Source organism: Prionailurus bengalensis, chromosome E1, assembly GCF_016509475.1.
Source record: "Prionailurus bengalensis isolate Pbe53 chromosome E1, Fcat_Pben_1.1_paternal_pri, whole genome shotgun sequence".
Lineage (NCBI taxonomy): Eukaryota > Metazoa > Chordata > Mammalia > Carnivora > Felidae > Prionailurus > Prionailurus bengalensis.
This window is the reverse complement of record NC_057347.1, coordinates 19,265,721-19,288,395: the sequence shown is the minus strand read 5'-3', so window position 1 is coordinate 19,288,395 and position 22,675 is coordinate 19,265,721. Positions and strand designations below refer to the sequence as shown.

Here is a 22,675-nt window from a genome sequence, read left to right as displayed (position 1 = left end):
GTCACTTACACACCCTCCTCTACCAAACACTTATGTCAGGTTTCTGAAACACATAGAGTGAGCTTCCCAACAAGTAGGTTTCTTAGATGTCTTTTACTCTGAGGGTGCCAAAAATACAATGCTGTCTTAGAAGTGCTACAGGGACAAGTGACAAGAAGGTGAAATTATGGATTACAGCATTAGTAGCATCTATGGATTACACCAATCTTCCTGACTTGTCTGCAAAACGCAAAGGAAAAAACGGAGTAAATTTACAAGTCAACTACACAGATTTCAAATCCTTAGAAAGAAGTATTACCTAGCCTTAAAGTAATTAGATAAACTTCCTTCTAAGGAAATTGTGTTCTTATCATTTTTAATGGAGGAGGACTCATTATTTGCCTCTAAGACAAGAACTCCTGTATTACTGGCTCCATAAACATTTCAAAATACATTAGTCCTCTCAAGCTCATTAGATATATATCCATCCATTCATCCACCCCTCGGGCTTAATTCTATTTTATAAGTAACTTTTGTTTCTCACCAGTCAAGAGGATCCTAATAAGAGCACAAATACAAAGTAAATGCAATAAGGGATAAAATAGCAGGGAAGCATGTGTCTAAAGTTCTAGGCCTAAATCCTGCTTCTGTCCCTTCTCAGCTGTACAATCCCGGCCATGTTACCGCTGCTCAGGGTCAAGGTTTCCTCATGTCTAAAATGGACTAGCAGAACTTATTCATAGTGTTTTTCTTGAGGATCAAATGGTATAATTCACAGACAGCCTTATCATACTGTCGTGCTCCCCCCCCCACATTCTATATGCAGTAATGTTGCTGCTGCTGTTGTTAGGGTTATTATTATTATGGATATGCCCAAGCCCAATGCTTTTGAGAAATGCAGGTAGGAATACCCAAGCTCCACACCTTAACAGCAACAGAATGAAAGGGTGTGCTGGCTTCAGTCGCTGCTTTTCCACCCTCCAGAGTTCAGGTTCAGATGTATGAGTGGAATAGGGATGCAGAAGAAAGAGAAACACTCACTGTCACAGCAGAAGAAGAAGATGTCCTCTGTGGCTAAATTAAAAGATCACAAGTATGTGCTATTCAATAACCTTCCATAACAATGCTCCGAAGCAGCAGCAAATTCCTTTAACCAACACCAAAGATGTCAAATGAAAGTCAACCTCAAATCGTTTTTAACATGATTCCTTATGCAATGTGTTTTAAGAACTAGACAAAGAATGAGAGCATGCATGGCAAACTACCAGCCAGCATCACAGTTAAAAGTGACAAGTTATATTTCTATTAAAATCAGAATCAGAACAACGATGCCTATTTTGTCATCAATCTTTTCAACATTATTTGGGACATTCCAGAACAGGAATAACAGATACAATTATATGGAAATAGGAAACAAAATTATTACTATTAATAAACTGAAATAATGGTCTATCCAAAGGATTCCTCAGGAATGCCTTCAAAAGAATAACCTTAAATAACAAAAAGCATATGGAAACATGAAGGATTTTCTTGTGTGTTGGCAACAGATAGTTAGAAAATTACAGAAGAAAGATACCGTTCATTGCAGCAACAACAAAGCAAATATACAATGCCTGAAATAACATTCACATGAAATGTGCAGGACCGAATGGGGGAAAAGCTAAAAAAGCATTAATGCGAGGTATTAGCTGAAACTTGATGAAGACGATACACAAAGAGCTCTCCATTCATTTATTCTTTCACTCAACAGACATTTATTCAGCACCTGGAATCAAGGCTAAGTACACGAGACACACCTTGAGTGGTATCGCAAAAATGAGATTATTTCCGGTATAATTCGTGGATTAAACCAACTCTGACAAATATATTCCAATGAGATTCTTTTTGAGACATGACATAAAACACTTCAAGTCACCTGGAAAAATAAATAGGCAAGAACAGAAAAAAGGAAGACACAGTAGAGGTATCTTACACATTCTCTGGAGGAGAACCCTTCTAAGACAAAATAGTAGGGACATAAAAATAGAAAGGCAGACAGCCACAGCACAGATATGCGAGCACAGCCAGAGTACTGTGCACAGAAGAGAGAATTCTAAGGACTTCCATGTCCTCACAGGGTTGTTGAGAGGAGTGAGGGCAAAATGAGATAATTCATGTAACATGCTTAGAACAGTGCCTACCGCATAGGAAATTCCCAAACATTGTTCACTTTAGAAGGAAAAAAAAAATCACAAATCAAAGGGCAAGGGTCAGACTCAGTATTAAGAATACTGGGGAAACTGGAAAACAGCCTACTTCAACACTCACTTCACGTGATACACCTACACAGCAAACTAAAAATGAGAACATTAAAAAAAAAAAAAAAAAAAAAAGGAAGTCTTAAAACCAGCAGAAGAATTTAAACATATTTATAAATCTCTGGGAGACCTTTTTTTTAATTAGGAAAGGGGGGAAAAAATCACAAAGAAATTATCAACGGATTTGTCTATATAAAACTCCCAAGTTTCTTTATGTGGAAGTAATGAGCTGAATAAACATATTCAAAGAGAATACCATAAAGGAGATTGTTCATCAAAAGCTTACAAAATTGATAAGAAAAATATTTAGATTCCCAATGGGTAAATGGGCAAAGGACATAAGCAGAACACTTAAAAGACAGGAAGTATCCTGACTGAAAAGTATATGGACCTAGGGACTACCACATAATGACTGAAAATGAAAACAAAATGGGATACCATTTTCATCATTAATTCAGCAAGCAATCTTTAAGAAACAGAAATGAAGGTCAGGGAAGCCATCACGAAATAACCACATTCACATGTTGGCACCACTTCTTTGAACGGCAACTGGCAGCCGTGAGGAGGAAACAGCTACCCTGAGCTGCTGCCTAGGCGTCTGGCAGTAGGACAACCCCGCACACACGCAGAGTCTGGCCCTCCGGATAAGGACCCGAGCTTAGGATTTCCACCACCAGTTCCTGCTTTGCTTTTCCTGGTGCACATTGTTAAATAACTACTCAGAGTTGGGCACGTGAAAAGTTAGTGACTGTCGTCCCAACCACCTTCTAAGTAACAGGTGCTTGTTACCCTGTGCTGTTTCCTGCTTGCCGGTAAGCCGGGACGGAAGCATGCCTTCCTCCAGCTCATTGCGCCCAGCCCCCTGAACACTTCTGGGATCCCTAAGTAATACATCTTTTGACCTTACTTCCTTTGTGTGAGTGTGCCAAAACAAATCAAATCAAAACCACCCCAGGGTTCTCACTTCCCCAAAGTGGAAGCTCAGGTGCTTAGGGAGCTACCTGCCAGCACCATGTGTGTGGTTTGTGCAGGTCATAATCCACAGAGTCCTTTTTTTCCCTTAAATCCCTCCTCTTTTTACAACACAATGTTATGTTAGTTTGAAGTATACAACACAGTGATTCAACAATTCTATACATTACTCAATGCTCCCCATAATAAGTGCAGTCACCGTACAGTGTTACTACAATATTATTAACTGTATTTCCTATTTCCTTTTCATCTCCATGACTCATTTATTTTCATAACGGAAAGTTTAGACCTCTTATTCTCCTTCATCTATTTTGCTCATCTCCTAATGCACCTCCCCTTTGGCAACCACCAGTTTGTTTTCCGTATTTAAAAGTCTGTTTGTTTGTTTTGTTTTGTTTTGTTTTTGATTCCACATAGTGAGATCATATGGTATTTATCTTTTTCTGCCTGGCTTATTTCACTTAGCCTAATACCTTCTAGGTCCATCCATGTTGTCACAAAGATGTCATTCTTTTTTATGGCTGATATTCCTTTGTGTGTATGAATGTATGTAGGGGTGTGTGTGTGTGTGTGTGTGTGTATTTATATACCACATCTTCTTTATCCACTCACCTATCAATGGGCACTTGGGATGCTTCCATACTGGCTTTGTAAATAACGCTGCGAAAAACATAAGGGTGCATCTATCTTTTCAAATCAGTGTTTTCATTTTCTTTGGGTAAATACCCATTATGGTATAACCTGCGTATTCTTAATGTAATACACCAGCTACAGGCCTCCCAACACAACAGTGTTCAAAAACCTAAAATATTTTAACCTTTAACCTAGTAAATTCTAGGTCAATTCTTTCTAACAGCAGGAAAAATGGAAACAATGCTAAATACCGTTAGGACATTAGGTAAGTAGATCATGATCCCACTGACCAGAATATTATGTGTCCAATGAGAATATTTATGAAGAGTTTTTGAAGTTTGAAATGTGGAGAATGCAAAAACTAGAAAGCAAAAATTATAGGATATAAACATATAGAACTGTATATTAAACACAGCAAAAAAGAGATCTATACCAAAATGCTAATACTGTATACCAAGTACGTTTTATTAACTGCTTTGTCCTTGAAAAATGCAAGAGATCTAAAAAAAGAACTATTGAGACAGCTGTCCAAGAGATCTAGGTCAAGGAGGAAAACAAGAAAATGGGAAGACGAAAAATGAACTGTGAATGGGAAGGGGTGGTCAAGACACGAGAGGGCATCATGAAATGAAGACCAGAGACAGAGAAACATAATCACCATTCTTGGAAGCACATTCACAGGCACACCTCATTTTAGTGGGCTTCACTTTACTGCACCTTCATACACAGTGCGTTTTCTCATATTGGAGGTTTGTGGCCACCCTGTACTGAGCAAGCCTATTGGCGCCATTTCTCCTACGGCACTTGCCCACTTCGCGTCTCTCACATTTTGGTAATTCCTCCCAATATTTCAAACTTTTTCTTCGTAATTATGTTTATTATGGTGACCTGTGATCAGTGATCTTTGATGTTACTACTATATTTGTTATGGGGTGCCCAGAACAGCATCCACATAAGATCGTGAATTAATAAGTAAATGTGTGCATTGTGTCCCTACGACCACTTCCTTTCCTTAGGCCTCCCAATTCCTAGAGACACAACAATATTGGTATTAGGGCAATTAACGACCCTGCAGTGGCCTCTAAGCATTCAAGTGAAAGGAAGCGTCACATGTCATTCACTGTAAGACAAAAGCTAGAGGTAATCAAGGCTAGTGAGGAAGGCATGTCGAAAGCCAGGACAGGCTGAAAGCCAGGCCTTTGTGAATGCGAGGGAAAAGTTCTTGAAGCTACTGCAGCGAACACACAAATGATAGGAAAGTGAAACGGCCTTGTCACTGATATGGAGAAAGTTTTAGTGGTCTGGAGAGATGATCAAACCAGCCACAACATTCCCTTAAGCTAAAGCCTAATCTAGAGCAAGACCCAACCCCTCTTCAGTTCTATGATAGTTGAGAGAGGTAAAGACGCTGCAGAGCTCCCTTTGAAGCTGGCAGAGAAGTTACTTCATGAGGTTTAGGAAAGAAGCCATGTCTGTAACACACAAATGCAAGGTGAAGCAGGTGCTCATGGAGAAGCTACAGCAAGTTCTCCAGAAGGTCCAGCTAAGATCATCCTGAAAGGCGGCTGCAGTAAACAGCAGATTTTCAGTGTAAGTGCAACAGCCTTCTCTTGGAAGGAGATGCCATCTGGGACTTTTTGTAGAGAAGTCAGTCAAGAGACAGGCTGACCCTCTTGTTAGGGGCTAACACAGCAGGAGACTAAGTTGAAGCCAATGCTTATTATTATAATTTTTTTAACGTTTATTTATTTTTTTGACAGAGAGAGACAGAACATGAACAGGGGAGGGGCAGAGAGAGAGGGAGACACAGAATCTGAAACAGGCTCCAGGCTCTGAGCTGTCAGCACAGAGCCGGACGTGGGGCTCGAACTCACGGACCGTGAGATCATGACCTGAGCCGAAGTCAGACACTTAACCGACCAAGCCACCCAGGCACCCCACAGCCAATGCTTATTTATAATTCTGAATATCCTAGGGCACTTAAGAATGATGCTAAATCTACTCTGCCTGTGCTCTACAAATGCAAAAACGAAGCCTGAATAACAGCACATCTGTTTACAACACGGTTTTACCGAATATTTTAAGCCCACTGTTGAGACCTGCTACTCAGAAAAAAAGATTCAAGATATTACTGTTTGCTGGCAATGCACCTGGTCACACAAGAGCTGTGGTGGAGACAGACAATGAGATTAATGTTGTTTTCATGTCTGCTAACACAACATCCATTCTGAAGCCCAATGGATCAAGGAATAATTGTGACCTTCAAGTCTTATTTAACAAATACATTTCATAAGGCTATAGCTGTCCCAGACAGTGATCCTGTGATGGATCTAGACAAAGTCCATCAAAAACCTCCTGGAAAGGAGATACCATTCTAGAAGCCATTAAAAACATTTGTGGTTCGGGGCACCTGACCGAGTCGGTTAAGGGTCTAAGTCTTGATCTCAGCTCAGGTTTTGATCTCAGGCTCTGGAGCTCAGGCCCTGCGTTGGAAAGAGGTCAAAATATCAAGACAAACAGGAGTTTGGAAGAAGTTGATTCCAACCCTCATGGATGGCTTCAGGGATTTCAAGTGGAAGAATTCCACCGAAACAGATTCTTCAGTGGAAGAATTAATGGCAGATGTGGTGGAAACAGCAAGAAACTTAGGATTAGAAGCAGAGCCTGAAGATGGGACTGAGCGGCTGCCATCTCCTGATAAAAGCTGAATGGATGGAGATGCTGCTTACGGTGGAACAAAGGGAGCAGTTTCTTCAGTTGGAATCTGCTCCTGGCGAAGATGCTGTGAAGACTGCTGAAATGACAACAAAGGATCTAGAATATGCCATACACTTTGTTGATAAAGCAGCAGCAGGGTTTCAGAGGACTGACTCCAATTCTGAAAGAAGGTCTACCGTGCATAAAATGCTATCGAACAGCATCATGTGCTACGGAGAAATCATTCATGAAAGGAAGAGTCGATCGATGTGTGAAACTTCATTGTTGTCTTATTTTAAGAAACTGCCACGGCCACCCCAGCTTCAGCAGCCGGCACCCTGATCAGTCAGCAGCCGTCAACACTGTGCAAGACCACCCACCAACGAAGAGATTATGACTCACTGAAAGCTCAAATGATAATTAGCATTTTTAGCATAAAGTGTCTTCAGTTAAGGCATGTACATTGTTATTTTAGGCCTAATATGCTATTGCACACTTAACAGACTACATTCTAGGGTAAACGTAACTTCGACATTCACTGGGAAACCCAAAAATTCATTTGATTCGCTTTACTGTGATACTTGCTTTATTGCCATGGTCTGGAACTGAACCCGCAGAATCTCCAAGCTATGCCTACACATTGTATTAGCTTACTTTAGCACCACATGGTCAGCTGCTGTCAGAATTGTTCCCCAACAAATGTAACCAGACAGACTCTTTTCTCTCCTTAAACAAACAAAACCCCCAAAACATTCAAAAATTTCCCGTATCTCAGAATAAAATTTAAACTCTTACTACGGCTTACTTATGGTCAGGCCCTTGCCTTTAGAGTGGCATCCTTAAATTTACCAGTTCTGTTGCTGTATAGTTCAAACAAAGTATCTTTCTGTCCCTCTGGTTCACCGCGCGCTCTCCTGAGCTCTCAGAGATACTGCGTGTCCTCTTTGGTACACTACCTTCCCTCTTCTTCCCCTAGTAAACCCGGATTCTTCCTTTCGATTTCTGTGTAGAGATCACTGCCTCCTAGGAGTTTGTGGGGTTTTTTGACCATCTTGATCTGAATTTATAAACGAGACAATGAATTAATACAGATCAAAGCTGTACCTGGTGCGCTAACAATGACCTACTTAGAACAGACCAAGGTAAACCTCCAAGTCTTATTCTACAGTCTGCGTTTCTTCCACTAGGTCAAAATAATAGCTTCAGAGTCCAGAAAAAGGAGAGATCTAAGAAAAGTTAAGAATGAAGGAAGATTTGGCTAGGTGGCTACTTCTAAGAAATTAGCTCTAGGCAGTGTGAGTTACCTATGGAATAATTCCAAGAAAAAAGGTTAATTCTGAGACCTGTGAACAACTTAGTACCAGTGGATGGCTCAAGGGAAATCAGTCCAAGAAAGAGAAACAAATGCCACTTCCATTGTTACTGTATTAAGCAGATTAGCTTGCTTCACACTTTAAAAAGTGCTGTGCAAAGTGAGGTTTTAAAGAAGCTTAACTTAAAAAAAATGCCATTTTTGGCTCAAAGCCCCAACTCCATTAAACACGTTTAGGAACTAGTTGAGCCATATGCTCAACATACCCATTTATCTTTTCTATAAACCGTGGCTTGATATTATGAATCTGTTGGAAGTTATCGATGAGATGAAAGCACAAAAACTAAACACACACACACACACACACACACACAGTAAAAACAGCAAACTATATAGTTGTTTTCTGATCAAAACAGTTCTAAGTGTATTTAAAGCACATTGTGGTTTAACAGAGCATGAGATAAGGTTTTGTTACCCACAGCCTGCGTTGTTACCTTGGGCAAGTGATTAAATGTGCCTTCAGGTAAAAATCTAGTTAAGAACATGTATCCCATATGGGATATGTATTTTAAGGAATACAATAAATCATGTGTATTAAAGCACTTGGTAGGTGCTACATAAATATTTCAAAGATTACTGCTGTCCCTTGTTTCAGAGATTCATGGGTAATTACCAACATCAGAAATGGAAATGACTGAACCCATAATGATACATAATTCCCCATGTATGTAGTTATACTTCAAATAACTAGTTTACAAGGTTATTTATCCCATAGGGAATAAGATTTAGCAGTAAACAATCAGATATCTGGATATTTCATATAGGCATCTCGGTGCCAAGTATCACATAAATCTGATGAAATACTCCATACCAGGACATGCAGTTTTTCACTCTGCTATTTTGTTGCCCATAGTCACCATCCAAACAAATAAACCAAACGCTTCTGGAAGGCTGAATGACTTGAAATGCCTGTCAAATCCTTGCCTCAACAGAAAATAAACTAAGATTTAATGGCTTTTCGTCCAGAAAGAAAAAATAAATAAATAAATAAAACATCAGTAAGGGAAAACAAGGATGCCATCACCACAATAACCACTGGGAAGGCCCTCGTTTGCCAAACAAAGCCTCAGCAACCACCACTGCGTGTAAGACATTGTGTAATATAAGAGTAACTGGCACACAGCCAGTCCATTTACCAGTTCTATTGCTTAGACATCAGATACTCGGCTGTATTTCCTCACACTGATGGCAAATAAAGCAAAGAAATGTTTAAAAATCATTTCATCTATTGATAAGTTCTGATATTTCCTCATTCCTCAGGGCTTTTCTACAACAATTACAAGAAGTCTTCCTTGCTTTAACAAAGCACATACCTGGTGAAATGCTGTACGTCTCTGCCCTGACTCGAAGTTAAAAACAATAAAAGCTGCAGGACATTAAGTATGAACTTAGAGACACTGTTTTCTTCAAACTGAAACACATTTAAATTAACCAAAAGATCAACATGAATTATATCTCAATAAAGCTGTTATTATTAAAAAAACAAATGTCTAGAGGGATAAGAGTTAGGTTACCAAGATGGGCCTTGAATCAAAAATAGGAGTTTGCTCTACATTAAAGGAAGGGCATCCAAAGCCAACGGTAAGATGGCTAGTGTTGTGGAAGCACAAGGCTAGGCATCTAATATAAAGTTTGGAGCATCCTCTACAAATGTTACCATACATGGTGATGGCTAGTCCTCTAATATTAAACTTAAACGACCAGTTGAGACAAATGGCTTGAAGACTTTTTTGATCACTATAGTAAAGGTAATGTATAGAATGCTCACTTGGCATTCTGAGCTTTCTAGGCAGATTTTGTGTCTTTACTGGCTCCTCTAGTCTTCTTGACAACTGCTCTGATGATACCCTCAGCCATATACCATGAAGACCCTTTTCTGAGAACATCCCAGAGGCTTACTTGGAACCACATCGATGATGGCAGTATCATCAGATTTCTAAAATAAGGCCACCATCTAGCCTTTTACCAAAATGACTTTCAACCTTCTGCTTTAGTTCAGCAACCTTGCAACTAATATGAGCAGCATAAAAGATCATGAAGAGACTTGTATGAGATGCTAAGGAACAAAGGCTTTGCCTTGTAAGTCAGTGGTTTTGTTGAAGTGTGGTACCTATATAATGGGGTACCATATGAAATAGGCATTTAATACTTCTGTATTTCTTTTTACCATTATCTTTTGCTTAGTGGTTTTCTAGTTAGAGCAATCAATACTGACTTTACTTATAGCATAATATAAATTTTCCTTTAAGAAAAAAAAAGTCCAATAAAAGCCAATAAAAATATTGAGGAAATAACAGAAGTTTTGAAGAAATGGCAAAAATCCCAAAGGTGGTATATGAATGTCTTACATATGAAAACTTGGCTAACTGGAGCACATAAAAGGTTTTATCTGGAAGTAACATGGTAGTATTTTAGAGACATCATTCTGGCAGTAGTGGGGAAAATGGAGGGGATGGGGTAATATCCTGGTTGACAAAGAATCCAATTAGGAAGTTGTTGTAATAGCCTAGACAGCAAACAATGGTCCACCGGCAGTATACTGCCCACATGCCACTTGTGGCCTGTAAGCTAAGAATGGTCCTTACATTTTTAAAGAGCATTTTAAAACAAAACAACCCCCCCCCACAAGAAAGAAAGAAAGAAAGAAAGAAAGAAAGAAAGAAAGAAAGAAAGAAAGAAAGAAAGAGAGAGGGAGGAGGGGAGGGGAAGGGGGAGGGAAGGTAAAGGAAAGGAAAGGAGGAAGGAAGGAAGAAGGAAAGAAGAGAAAGAAAGAAAGAAAGAAAGAAAGAAAGAAAGAAAGAAAGAAAGAAAGAAAGAAAGAAAGAAAGAAAGAAAAAGAAAGAAGGAAAGAAAAAGAAAGCAAGAAAGAAAGCGAAAAACTATTTGGCCTGTAAAGCCTACTACTTGGTCCTTTACCACAAATGTTTGTTCACTAACCCCAGCTTTGACAACCGACTGAACTCTAAATGGAGTGTGAAGATAAAGCATAAAACACTTTGTGAAGCAGAATCAGAAACACTCACTGACTAATCAGATGCCTGTGGTTAAGAACAGGTAGAAGTGAAGACTGATGCTAAGGCTTCTATTTAAAGCTCAAGGCAGTTGGAGACACTATTACCCGAGAGAAGGAAACAGAAAGGAGGATAGTCTGTCTCAGAAATTAAATCACTTTGTTTTCACCATTAGCGAAAAATAAGATTAAATGCCAACAAGCCAAAATGAGGTAACAGACTTACAGTATTATAAAAGTAGGAAAAAAACTTGCTCCAAAACAGTCATTTGCTCTTGGAACATGTATTTTGCAACAAGGGGAAAAGTGTTACTTTTCCTATATTAGATTTCTAAAATGAAACGGCTGGTACTTTACTGTAGAAAAGTGAAGTACAATTCTAAAATGTATCACATTTAAGTCTAACATAACAATAGTCTGTTTCTGCATATTTGCATATCCACTTTCTCAGGAAGCTTACAAATAGTGTCTTCACGAGTAACTGTCCACAATGAAAGCCACTTGTACTACACACTTCTGATAGGTTTTAGATGTTCTACTTAAAAAAAAATTTTTTTTTTAATGTTTATTTATTTTTGAGACAGAGAGAGACTGAGCATGAACGGGGGAGGGTCAGAGAGAGAGGGAGACACAGAATCCGAAACAGGCTCCAGGCTCTGAGCGGTCAGCACAGAGCCCGCCGCGGGGCTCGAACTCACGGACCGCGAGATCATGACCTGGCTGAAGTCGGAGGCTTAACCGACTGAGCCACCCAGGCGCCCCTAGATGTTCTACTTTTAAATACAGGTAAAAGCCCACTAGTGGCATGATAAAAATGTTAATCCTGAAAACCCTAATTGCTTTCGGACGCAAACACATATTACTTTCAAAAGTTTATTATTATTTTTTAATGTTTTATTTATTTTTGAGACAGAGAGACAGAGCATGAGGGGGAGAGAGGCAGAGAGGCGGAGACGCAGAATTTGAAGCAGGCTCCAGGCTCGGAGGTAACAGAGCACAGAGCTCAACATGGGGCTTGAACTCATGAACCGTGAGATCATGACCTGAGCCGAAGTCGGACGCTTAACCAACTGAGCCATCCAGGCACCAACTTTCCAAACTTTAAAAGTTGAAGGGACATGACGTACAGGTGTAATAAACATAATGGCAGAGTACTTAGAGAGGGTGTTCTAAACAGCAAAGAGTGCTTCCATTGCTAACAGAGTGTTTGTGTAACTGCCACCCAAGAAAACATTCAAGTGTCCTATTCATGAGACAAAAACCCAAAGACGGAAGAGAAAAGTTACGGAAGAAAAAACAGGACCTAATTATTTCTTAGAGTAACATATTAAAATTGCAACTTGAAATTCTCCAGAAGTTGCTATATAAAATTTATGAGCATTGAGATGATTTTATAAATAAGATCCCTTTTCTCCATTTAAGAGTTCTGAAAGAATCAACAGGTGAAGATAGAAAGTTCCAGAAACATTAAAAAAAAAAAAGGTCAATTCAAGGTAATATATAAGGGAAGATACTGCTCTTATAATTCCTTGCTAGTTCCAAAGCTCCAGCACTAAATATGAGAAATCTGGATTTCCCAGGTAAAAATTAAGAACACGGTTGCTATTCTTACATCAATTCTGGCTACTATCTACCCAATGCTTACTACTTGCTGGGCACAGTTCTGAATGTCACGCAAATACTATCACAATATTCACAATAAACTTATGAATGTGGCACTGATCCACAATCCCTCATCTGAAACCTTGGGACAAGATACAGTTCAGCATTTAGAGTCGTTCAGATTTTGAGGAAGACAACACAGTGCATATACTGTTTGTAGTAGTTTAGGTTCCAGCGGGAAACAGGTGGCACACTCAAACTGGGATACGAGAGAACGTGTACAGAGGAGAGGGAAGGGTTTCCTAAGAGAGAGATAAGGGAAACTGTTCGACAGTCGGACAGTAGACCTGAAGGAGTCAGGCAGGGAGCAGTTGCCAGAAACCAGACACAGAGAGGTCCGTCTGACAAAAACCTTGATCTTCACAGAGGGAGGCAGTCAGCCCACCGTGGCCTTGTAGGAAGCGAGCTGAAAGAATACACTCTTCCCCACAGGTCAAAGAGAAGGAGGTGAGCAAAGACGCCCAATGCTATCCTCCACACACAGCTCGGCCTCTCAGGGGACGACAGGGGCGTACAGGGAGTGGATCTGGAGAGGCCACGGCAAGTTACCCAGCACCCAGCTGTATTTGTCAGCATGAACTAACTTCTGCCACAATGCCAACACAACCCTGGCTAAGACAACAAAAGTTTACTTCTCACTGGTATCGGGTCATCCCGTAGTTCACCATGTGTAGAACCCCCTCCTGAACCGTTGGTTGCTACTAGGTGTTGAGAGAAGACACCAGATGGACGAGTGGTGAGAAGGCCTGGAAGGGACATACATCAGTGGAGCCTACGTTGTCCTGACTGAGACACAGACACGTGGCACCACCTAACCATAAAGACTCATGGAGCAGTGTGGTGATGTGCCCGGAAGGAACAGGAGAAACACAGTGAGAAACACTAGCCTTATGGTGTATTACATAACACTTCAGTAGAATTTGAGACCATACCCCAAGTCAACCTGAGATTTCTTCAGTGAAACATTAACACCCACACTAAGTGGGACAAATACAGATAGAGTACTAATAACAATGATGAAAAGCCTCACGCCAAGGCAGATTAGGCGTTTCCGCCAAATAAGTTTTGGTACCAAATTTTTTTTGACAAAATCCTTCAGGTTTCCAGAGGATTTTGCATTTCAGAATTACAGCTAAGGGATTACGAACGTGCAGTGTGATCATTATACAAATGAAGAAACCTCTCAAACGGCAGTAAGAAAATAGGGATGGGACTTCAACTCAGACCCATGACTGGCAAAATTACACTTAGGAAAACTGCAAATGACCAAATGGCTCCTATCATTCTAAACATCATTAATGATATCAGCCCACAGACATAAAGAAACAAAGGAGATACTGCAATCAATTCCAGTGTTGACTGTATCCTGTTCTGTCCCAGCACTCACTGGGCTAGCAGGCAGAGGGAATATAGAGAAGAGGTAATCCTGACCAAGAGAACGCCGGGATATGGTGGAAGAGAGAGTTAGGATACATCTATAGTAACAAGCAGACTCTGATCCATGCTCTAAAAGTATGAAGTCTTAAAATGACTGATTCTGAAGTATAGAATTAGGGAAGGCTCAGAGAAAAGGCACTGCCATCCGAGTTAGACCTGGAAGGAAGAACAGAACTGTGAACGAGAAGAAGTCTGTTGGGCAGATGGGGGGAGACTGAACAAACGAAAAGAGGCAGGAGGTATTTAAAGACCTGAATAATGAATGGCAAATGGCTTCTGATTAAGAGCACCTGAGTGGACAGTTCAGAGTTTTAAATTTTACCTAATTTTCATCAAGATGCCTAGACAGTTTAAGATTAGTAAGTCAAAGAGGACCATGAAAAGTCCACGGTAGGAAAGCCATTTGGCTAGGTGATGATGCAACTTCCTGAGAATCAGACTATGAGAAGAACCTATCTGGGTTCAAACATAGGAAAGGGAAAATTTTGAATTTTAAATTTTAAATAAGTTGAGAGGAAGTGTTTGGAGCATCACTAAGGAGTTATCGGTGTTATATGAGGACTCTGATTTATAAATTTTTACTCTGGTTGCTAAGAGGCTTTTTATGTTGACTTCTTAGGTCTAATCACACTAATCTCCAGTTTAGCGAGGTTCTTTATTACATGTGCCACATAAATAAGGTTTAGCAAGCACTGGTTCTATTCATTCAGGAGAAACAAATCTTTATAGCAAAGTAAAACATGTGAGGAGCATGTACCGACTTGTACTTCTGCCATTTTTGTAGCAATTTCCTTGTATGTCAACACAATTTTAAAGAGCGCCGGCCAATGTGACGAAAACGTTAGCACGATACAACTGAACTTCCCTGTATGCTAATTATCAAGGAAAAGAAATAATCAAAAGACAAAATTCCTTTAAAGAATATACTTAATGTGCTTCAATGTGGGGGGTTTAATGTATTAAAGAAAAAAAACTTTGTTGGGGTGCCTAGCTGGCTCAATCAGTAAAGCATGTGACTCTTGATCTCAGGGTCGTGAGCTGAAGCCCCCCACTGGATATGGAGCCCACTTAAAAAGAAAAATTATTAAAAAAAACAAAAACAAAAACTTTGTTAACACGGTATGACAGTATCACTTCCATATGCAATCCTTTTCTTTCTTTTCCTACTAAGCTTGTTTTATATTAATAAGGTTTAACTTCTTTTCTAATGGGTTATGTATTATTAAATGCCTGAAACGCTATATTCCTGAATCACTTTTAAAACTTCAAAATAACATGGTCAGAATCAACCTATAAACATATAAGCAAGATGTTTTAAGAAAAATTAAGACATCTGTCTCTTAATATACTTACTTGATTTAAAGTCATGATAATCACAGCAGGCAAAATAATAGAGTCCTCTAGTTAGTCTAGTGAAGAAACTAATGAACACATAGATAAGAGGAATAACAGAGATATGTTCACCGGCTTCCTTAAATAAACAAGTAGAATTTTAGAAAGACTTTATTTGAATTCCTTGATCTCGGCCAAGGTCCAGCTGTTTATACTAGCTGTTTGGAAAATACTCAATAGGACATTTCCAAAGAGCAAATCCCAGGTCAAGTTCAGAACATGTGACCTCCTCACTGATTGTATTTAAACAGCATACGGTAAGAAGTTAGATTCCCCAAGGGACACCGGAGAAAGCCTGAATTCTTAATCTTCGAAGAAAAAAACATCAAAAGGTAATATTAACTTCAAATTTTCTGAATTACATAGTAGAGGCAAATGTAACTTTTAGGATATATTAGATTCCTAAAATTAAAGTCTGCACTTCAAGTTAAAAAGAGTATTTAACCATGACCAACATGGGGTAGTTGCATTATCTCATATGTGGCAAGCCATTAGGTTCGAATGTAAGATAAAAGTAAATAAGCCTTACTTTAAAAATGGTTGATTATTAAACTTTTGGTGTGTGTCTGTAGAAGACTGGACTAAGAGTCAGACTCAAGTTCTAGTTCTACACATTTTTAGATGTGCATTCTCAGGCAAGTTATGCCCTTTGTCTGAGTCCATTTGTAAGGAGTTGGTATTGATCACTCTGACTTTTTCCCTATCTTAAAAACTATGAAATTGTTGGGGTGCCAGTCAGTTAAGCGCCAGACTTCAGCTCAGATCATGATACAGTTTGTGGGTACGAGCGCCACATTAGACTCTGCACTGACAGTGTATTGCCTGCTTGAGATTCTCTTTCCCTCTCTCTCTCTCTCAAAGATAAATTAATAAACTTCAAAAAAAACCAAAAAAAAGAAATTGTGAAGCCCAAGATCAGCATTTCCCCAGTGCTGGAATGAGATTTCCTTCAGGTTTTCCTCTTTTTTTTTTTTTTTTTTTTAATTTTTTAACATTCATTTATTTTTTGAGCTACAGAGACACAGAGCAAGTGGGGGAGGGGCAGAAAGAGAGGGAGTCACAGAATCCAAAGCAGGCTCCAGGCTCTGAGCTCCAAGCTGTCAGCACAGAGCTTGACGCAGGACTCGGACTCATGAATCGTGAGATCATGACCTAAGCCAAACTCGGATGCCCAACCAACTGAGCCACCGGGGTCCCCCCAGGTGTTCCTCTTTAAAAAAGCTAATTCTTAGATTTCTGTTCTGAGTGTCAGTAAATTTCTGTAATTATTTTGACACAGGAAAATGGTGTTCAAGCTGTCACTCATCAGCCTGTTCCTCCTGTTTGTCACTAACACTTTGGGGAGCACTACAACCTTAATGACCTCAAGGTCTATGACAGTCTCGAGTCCCGCGATGAGTCTGAATTCTCTGACAATCCCAAATTCCAAGACAACCTCGAATTCCAAGACAACCTCGAATTCCAAGACAACCTCGAATTCCAACACAACCTCGAATTCCAACATAACCTTGAATTCCAACACAACCTCGAATTCCAACAAAACCTTGAATTCCAACACAACCTCGAATTCCAACATAACCTTGAATTCCAACACAACCTCGAATTCCAAGACAATCTCGAATTCCAACACAATCTCGACTCTCAAGACAACTTCAAATCTCCAAAGAACCTCAGATACAAAGATGACTTCAAATGCCAAGACACCTCTGAAAACAGCAGTGACCCCAAAGATAGCCACAACCATGAACATGATGACTATGGGAAGTGGTGGCACGAAACTGAATCCAATGGACAGCACTCACTTTCTTTTCTATATAATATGTTCACTGTTTTGTGTGCACTCAGGCTGAAGTGGACTTGAACTTCTGCATTCCTATCTCAGTTCATTACTATCTGCCGAATTACAACAAGCACACTAGGAAAATCAAATTTATTTCAACTTACTTGTTAGGAAGTTATCATTATCCTGGCTTAATTAGGTTGTAGATTTTAATTGTGTAAGTTTATTACCTTAATATAATGGTTTTCTTCCTTAAAAATGCTAAAACAAGCAAAATGCCACGTTTGCCTTTTAAATGTCTGCAGAATTGAATCGAAACTCAGATTTTTACGTTAAAAGTGTAAGAGAAGAAATTATGTTGGTGATGTCTAACCAAAGTACACCTCTGTGTATGAGAGAAGGGGACAGAGGATGGGGAATGAGGAGTGGTGTGTGCTATTTTTGTATCAGTTTTTATTAAATAGACATGTGCTAATCTTACAAGAAGATACTACACAAAACACCTGTGTCACCTATTTCATGAATGTGGAACAGTAATATGTTGTTACGGTAAAAAATGTGCCAATTCTGTTTTTTGGGAAAAAAAAGTTTTTTTTTAAAAATTTATTTGAAGGATCTCTACACCCAGAGGTAGGGCTCAAACTCATGACCTTGAGGATCAAGAGTTGCATGCTCTTCCGACTGAGCCAGCCAGGCGACCCAACTCTGCTAACTACTGTAATGCATAATGCAGCTGGTCCAATGACAAGACTATCTTGCTCTGAGTAAACATTTTCCTGGTATTTGAAAAGGTCATTTGTAAATCAGATGCCTAGAATTCAGAACTCTTCCCTATAGAAATATATCTCAAAACTATTGGGAAGTTTCATGCTGGTCTACAAGGGCTGATTTAACCCCAAAACCTAGTACATAATTTTAACACTGATAATAACCATGTCATTAATAGTGTAGTTGTTAAGGTTTGAAACCAGCTGATTCTTAGCAGTTGTGCTGCCATGAGTGAAATACACGACCCGGTGGGATTCCCAAACTTCAGTCATAAACGGATTACAGATGAATCACTCCGGGTGCCTGCTGAATACATAGATTAGGCTCTCCCCAAGGGATTCTGATCTGGTAGCCCAGGACAGGGTCTCGGGACATGTTTCCTGTTTTAATTCTCCAGGTCATTCGGACAGCTAGGTTTGGGGGTGACTTGCCACTTCTCTTGACAAGTTTATTTATACACATGTCCTTCACTGCTCTTAACAAGTCCTCAGAAGGTTAGTGTCGGGGCTCCATGAAAAATTCTACCATAGGCACAATTCGCCTGATGCAGAGAAAGCACTCAGTAAATGTTAGCACTAGTGCCACCCAAAAAGCAACTGCCAGGTATAATATTTCTAACATTCATGTAAAACTTTTAGGTTTCACATTTTTAAGTATTCTCCCCAAATAACCCATGCTCCTGGTAACAACCCAGAGAGATACATAATAAATATTCTAACTGGTCTTCGACCTCCTCCAGTCATACTCCCCTGTCATAAGCAACATGAATAGTTTAATGTGCATATTTGCACACATTTCTCCAGCTGTATATGCTTGTGCACACATCTTACTCGGCACCCTGTATGACAAGTGCCACAGTCCTCCTTCTGGGTCTTTTTAAAGCTGCACTGGAACACTTCTGTTACTCTCGCCTGATGAGAATCCATTTTTCCTCATCCTGGTATCTGCAGTCCAATTTTCCCTTTCAACTCATGTAATTCAAGTAGGGCTACAGTTTCACCACTGTGCTCCAGGGATGGGCACATGATTCAGGCCCAGACAACCAAGATATCCCATCCCCCTGCCACAGCGATTGCCTCAAGAATTGGCACATGACTCAAGCCAGGCCAGTAAAACCAGGACCCTTGCTGTACCTACTGGCAAATAGGTCATTTTCCCTCAGTTAAGCTGAGAACGCAATCCATTGCTGACCATGGGAAGAGCTTCCTGGGAATGACATCGACCCAAAGGAAGTGGAGTCGAGAGAGAGAAGACAGTGTTCTCCAGATGACCCTGTTCAAAGCTCTGCACGAGGTCATGCAAGAAGCCAGGCCATCCCTTGATCTCCTCAGGTGCATGTGCCAATTGATACCCTTTTTAGTTTGCACAAATTTGAATTTCATTTCCGTCGCTTGTAACAAGTAGAAAAAACAACACATTGTATATTATTCCATAATATAGAGGCAGCAACATATATTCAACAATTCCCCTTTGGAACATAGTTACAGTGTTTTCTTTCTTTTCTTTTTTTTTTTTTTCCTACTATAAACAAGGCTGCAACAATTGTTCTTGTATTTATGGTACTTTACTACAGGGTAGGAGCATAAATCTATGGGAGGGACTAGCAGGGAAAGATTAGGAACTCAATTAGGTAATAATTATGAAGCACCTTGCATGCCTGACAACAGAACCTGTGGATTCCTTTATATGAGGAATCAATGGTGCTATTTAACACCCCGAGAACGATGAGATGAGATGTGTACTGGCAACTGCCTCCAGAAGCAATGTGGAGATGACCCGGAAGAAGTTCCCCGTGAATTAGGAGGTTGGAGGATAATGCTGCATTAGCACAGGTAAGAGCTAATAAGCAAGTGTCTGTAATGGCAGTGGGGGCAAAAAATGGTTCCAAAAGGCATTTTCAAGGCACCTAAAAGAAATAAACCATTAAGATCCAATTAAAAAAAAAAAAATAGAACACATACCAAAGGACAGCCCCTGCTAAAAAAAATAGCAGTAGGTGGTTATTTTGATCACATGACTAGAGCTAGGAGCAAGCACTTAGCATGAAAGGTTTTGCCAAACAGATACTATTCAGCTGAACCACATTCTCTTTTTGGAATTTGAAGCATGCAGTACTGAGGTAATGAAAGAATTAGTGGCTGGGGCTAAAACTGAAGGGATACAGAAAGAGAAAAATCATGAAGCAGAGTTGATTAGGAAGCCAAGAGGGAGTCAGAGTGTAAACTGGTTCCAGAACTGATAGCCTGGGCAGTTCTGTCTACATCTGGGCAGGCTCTGCTGCAATTCATGTTTTTCCTGAGAAAATAAGAAGGGCTTCTTTGCAATAACAAAGGTCACACTAAAAGAACTTAATTGATTTGTCAGGATCTCACTGTTAAAATCAAGACTAGGTGACTGATAATGAGGAGGATAAAAGAAAGAGGTAAGAATTTAAAAAGATCAGGGTTTCTAGCATGGGAACGAAGAATGATGTTATTGAAAAATACAGTGTGAAAAAGTGGAATTGAATATACGGAATGAAGTTTTGCATACTTCAAGTCTGAAATGTCCCTGGAGTATTTGTAAGGTGAATGGAATCCACAGGTCAAAAGACGTTAATTAATACACTGCAGTCCAAGCCATAGAAACACAAGAATATCAAAAGAGAAGTCCAACCCAAGCACTCTTTGACACAGCTGGCTATGTAGAGATAAGGCCTTTACAATCTTCTGGACTTGTACAGTGGAGGAAACAGGCTTCTCTCTGCTCTGAGCTACCATGTGCTCAACTGTCTTTGAGCTAAGACTTCACACCAGGTGAAAATGAAGGCCAAGAGGAGCTCTAGGAGGTCTAAATAAAAAGCTGAAAGTACCCAAAATCTGAAACTGGAAGAGTGCTACCAAAATACAAAAAGAAAAAAGAAAAGAAAAGAAAACCTCAAACATACTCTGTACAGAACTTTTAAGTCACAAAATATTTTATGGGACAAGTCGACAGTTTTTATAAGTTCTACCCCTCACCTTTTTTTTTAACATATGAAGAAACAGATTCAGAAAAAAGTAACTTGTCTAAGATTATGTGGCCAGTTAAGCAACAAAGTTGAGAATCCTTAACACTCTCAAATCACCATGTTACATAGGTTTCCCGGAAATCCCACTGATTCAATCCAACAGAGGGTGTCTGCACTGAGGTTTCCCAGAAATCTTTGCTACTTGTAAACTAACTAGAAGTTAAAGGGGGAGGAGGACACGCACCTGTTTGCCTCTCTCACCAGTGTTTCACTTTTAATTACTTCAGCAAAATAGGGAGGGTCAAAATATACCGACTGCATTAAAAGTTGTGGTTGAAACACAAATATGCTTCATCTCAATTGCAAAAGAAAGTGAAAATTACCTTAGGTGATTTAGAAACAGGAACTGATAGAAAAGCTGGAGAGAAGACTTTCAAGGGAAACGAAGAGACCTTACTCAGAGTTGTTCAAGAGGAGAGCACAGGGTAAATGCAAGTTTCTATACTCTCTTGATTCCATAAGACCCAGTTCTTGGGGCTTCCTGGTCTTAATGCTATCTGAATTATTTGACTAAATTAGTTTCCCACCTTCTGCATCCCTTTGCTCAGTCCCCTCCCGCCATTTCTCAACCGCCATTTCCTATATACCGACGAGCTCTCGCAATCCGTGGCCATTCAGTCTCCTGACAGAACTCTTCAACGTATGTTAAATTCAGGAAACTCAGGAAGATTAATTTCTACAGCTACTGAATAGCAAAACTAAGATTACACATAGTCCTTGAAATTCCAAAACCAATGGTCTCTCTGTTAGACCACACCGTCTCTGCGGTTCAAATACCACGAGTTTATGATATGAACAGGAAGAAGTAAAACTCGCCAACTTGTATCACAGGTAAGTTCTCAAAAGGTAGAATGAGGCAAGAAAGAGAAGACAGTAGCAGGGAAAGCAACGCAAAGCTTCATACCTACTGTGAAGAAGGAGCTCACAGCATTTTCAGAAAGGTTTTCTAGGCACTAGCCTGGACTGAAGACAGCATGAAAAAAAATGCAATCAATTTTCCAAGCTGGCACCTGTGCCATCTTTATAGAAATTTCCACACCTTCTCTAAATTATTTGTTAAATCACCCTGATGTTGTCATACACAGCATATTATTGGAAGTTCTTAGAAACAGATTCTTAAAGTTTTATTTGTCATGTTGTAGATATTATTTAATCAGAACACACCTAGAAAGAAAAGATTCTTTGCTATTTTTTTTTATTCTTGGTAATTAATCCATTGTAAGAAGTATAAAAAAAAAACTGACGTAAGAAAGAGAAGCCAATAGGAAATAGGTCTCCTGAAAAGCAATTTCTAATATACCACGTATCATTTTGGGACAGGCTGGTTATTTACCCTGCTATATTTATATTCTTCCAGGTAAACTTGTCTTCAATTCCAGTGAAGTCAAACGGGAAAAATCAAACTTGCTGTCTCTCTCCATTTTAAACACTCTGATAAGAGAAACTGAAACAGTATTTCTTACCTCCGTGCAACATAATAAAATATAGGATTCCCAGCTTTGGAAGTCCCAGCTTGGTAGAAAATACTTAATGTTTTCAAAGCCTTGAACTCTTCTTTTTCATGTACTTGATGCCTGAAAGGAAAAACAAACAAACAAACAAACAACAGGGTAACTCATAGGCTTTA

At 39.6% G+C, this 22,675-nt stretch overlaps 1 protein-coding gene and 1 long non-coding RNA gene across 14 annotated transcripts in view; one reads left to right on the top strand and one right to left on the bottom strand.

Moving 5' to 3' along the window:
• The window catches only part of NF1 (neurofibromin 1), a 247,496-nt gene that overhangs the window by 75,031 nt on the left and 149,790 nt on the right, over positions 1 to 22,675 (bottom strand). For all 13 annotated transcript variants that reach the window (XM_043583631.1, XM_043583632.1, XM_043583640.1 and 10 more), the window contains one exon: positions 22,512 to 22,622. In XM_043583631.1, coding sequence (XP_043439566.1) covers positions 22,512 to 22,622 — 111 coding nt within the window. The remainder of the gene's footprint in view (positions 1 to 22,511; positions 22,623 to 22,675) is intronic.
• LOC122485195 lies at positions 10,392 to 17,808 on the top strand. The gene is made up of 2 exons (XR_006297808.1): positions 10,392 to 15,783; positions 16,731 to 17,808. It is a non-coding gene; the product is annotated as an uncharacterized LOC122485195 (long non-coding RNA).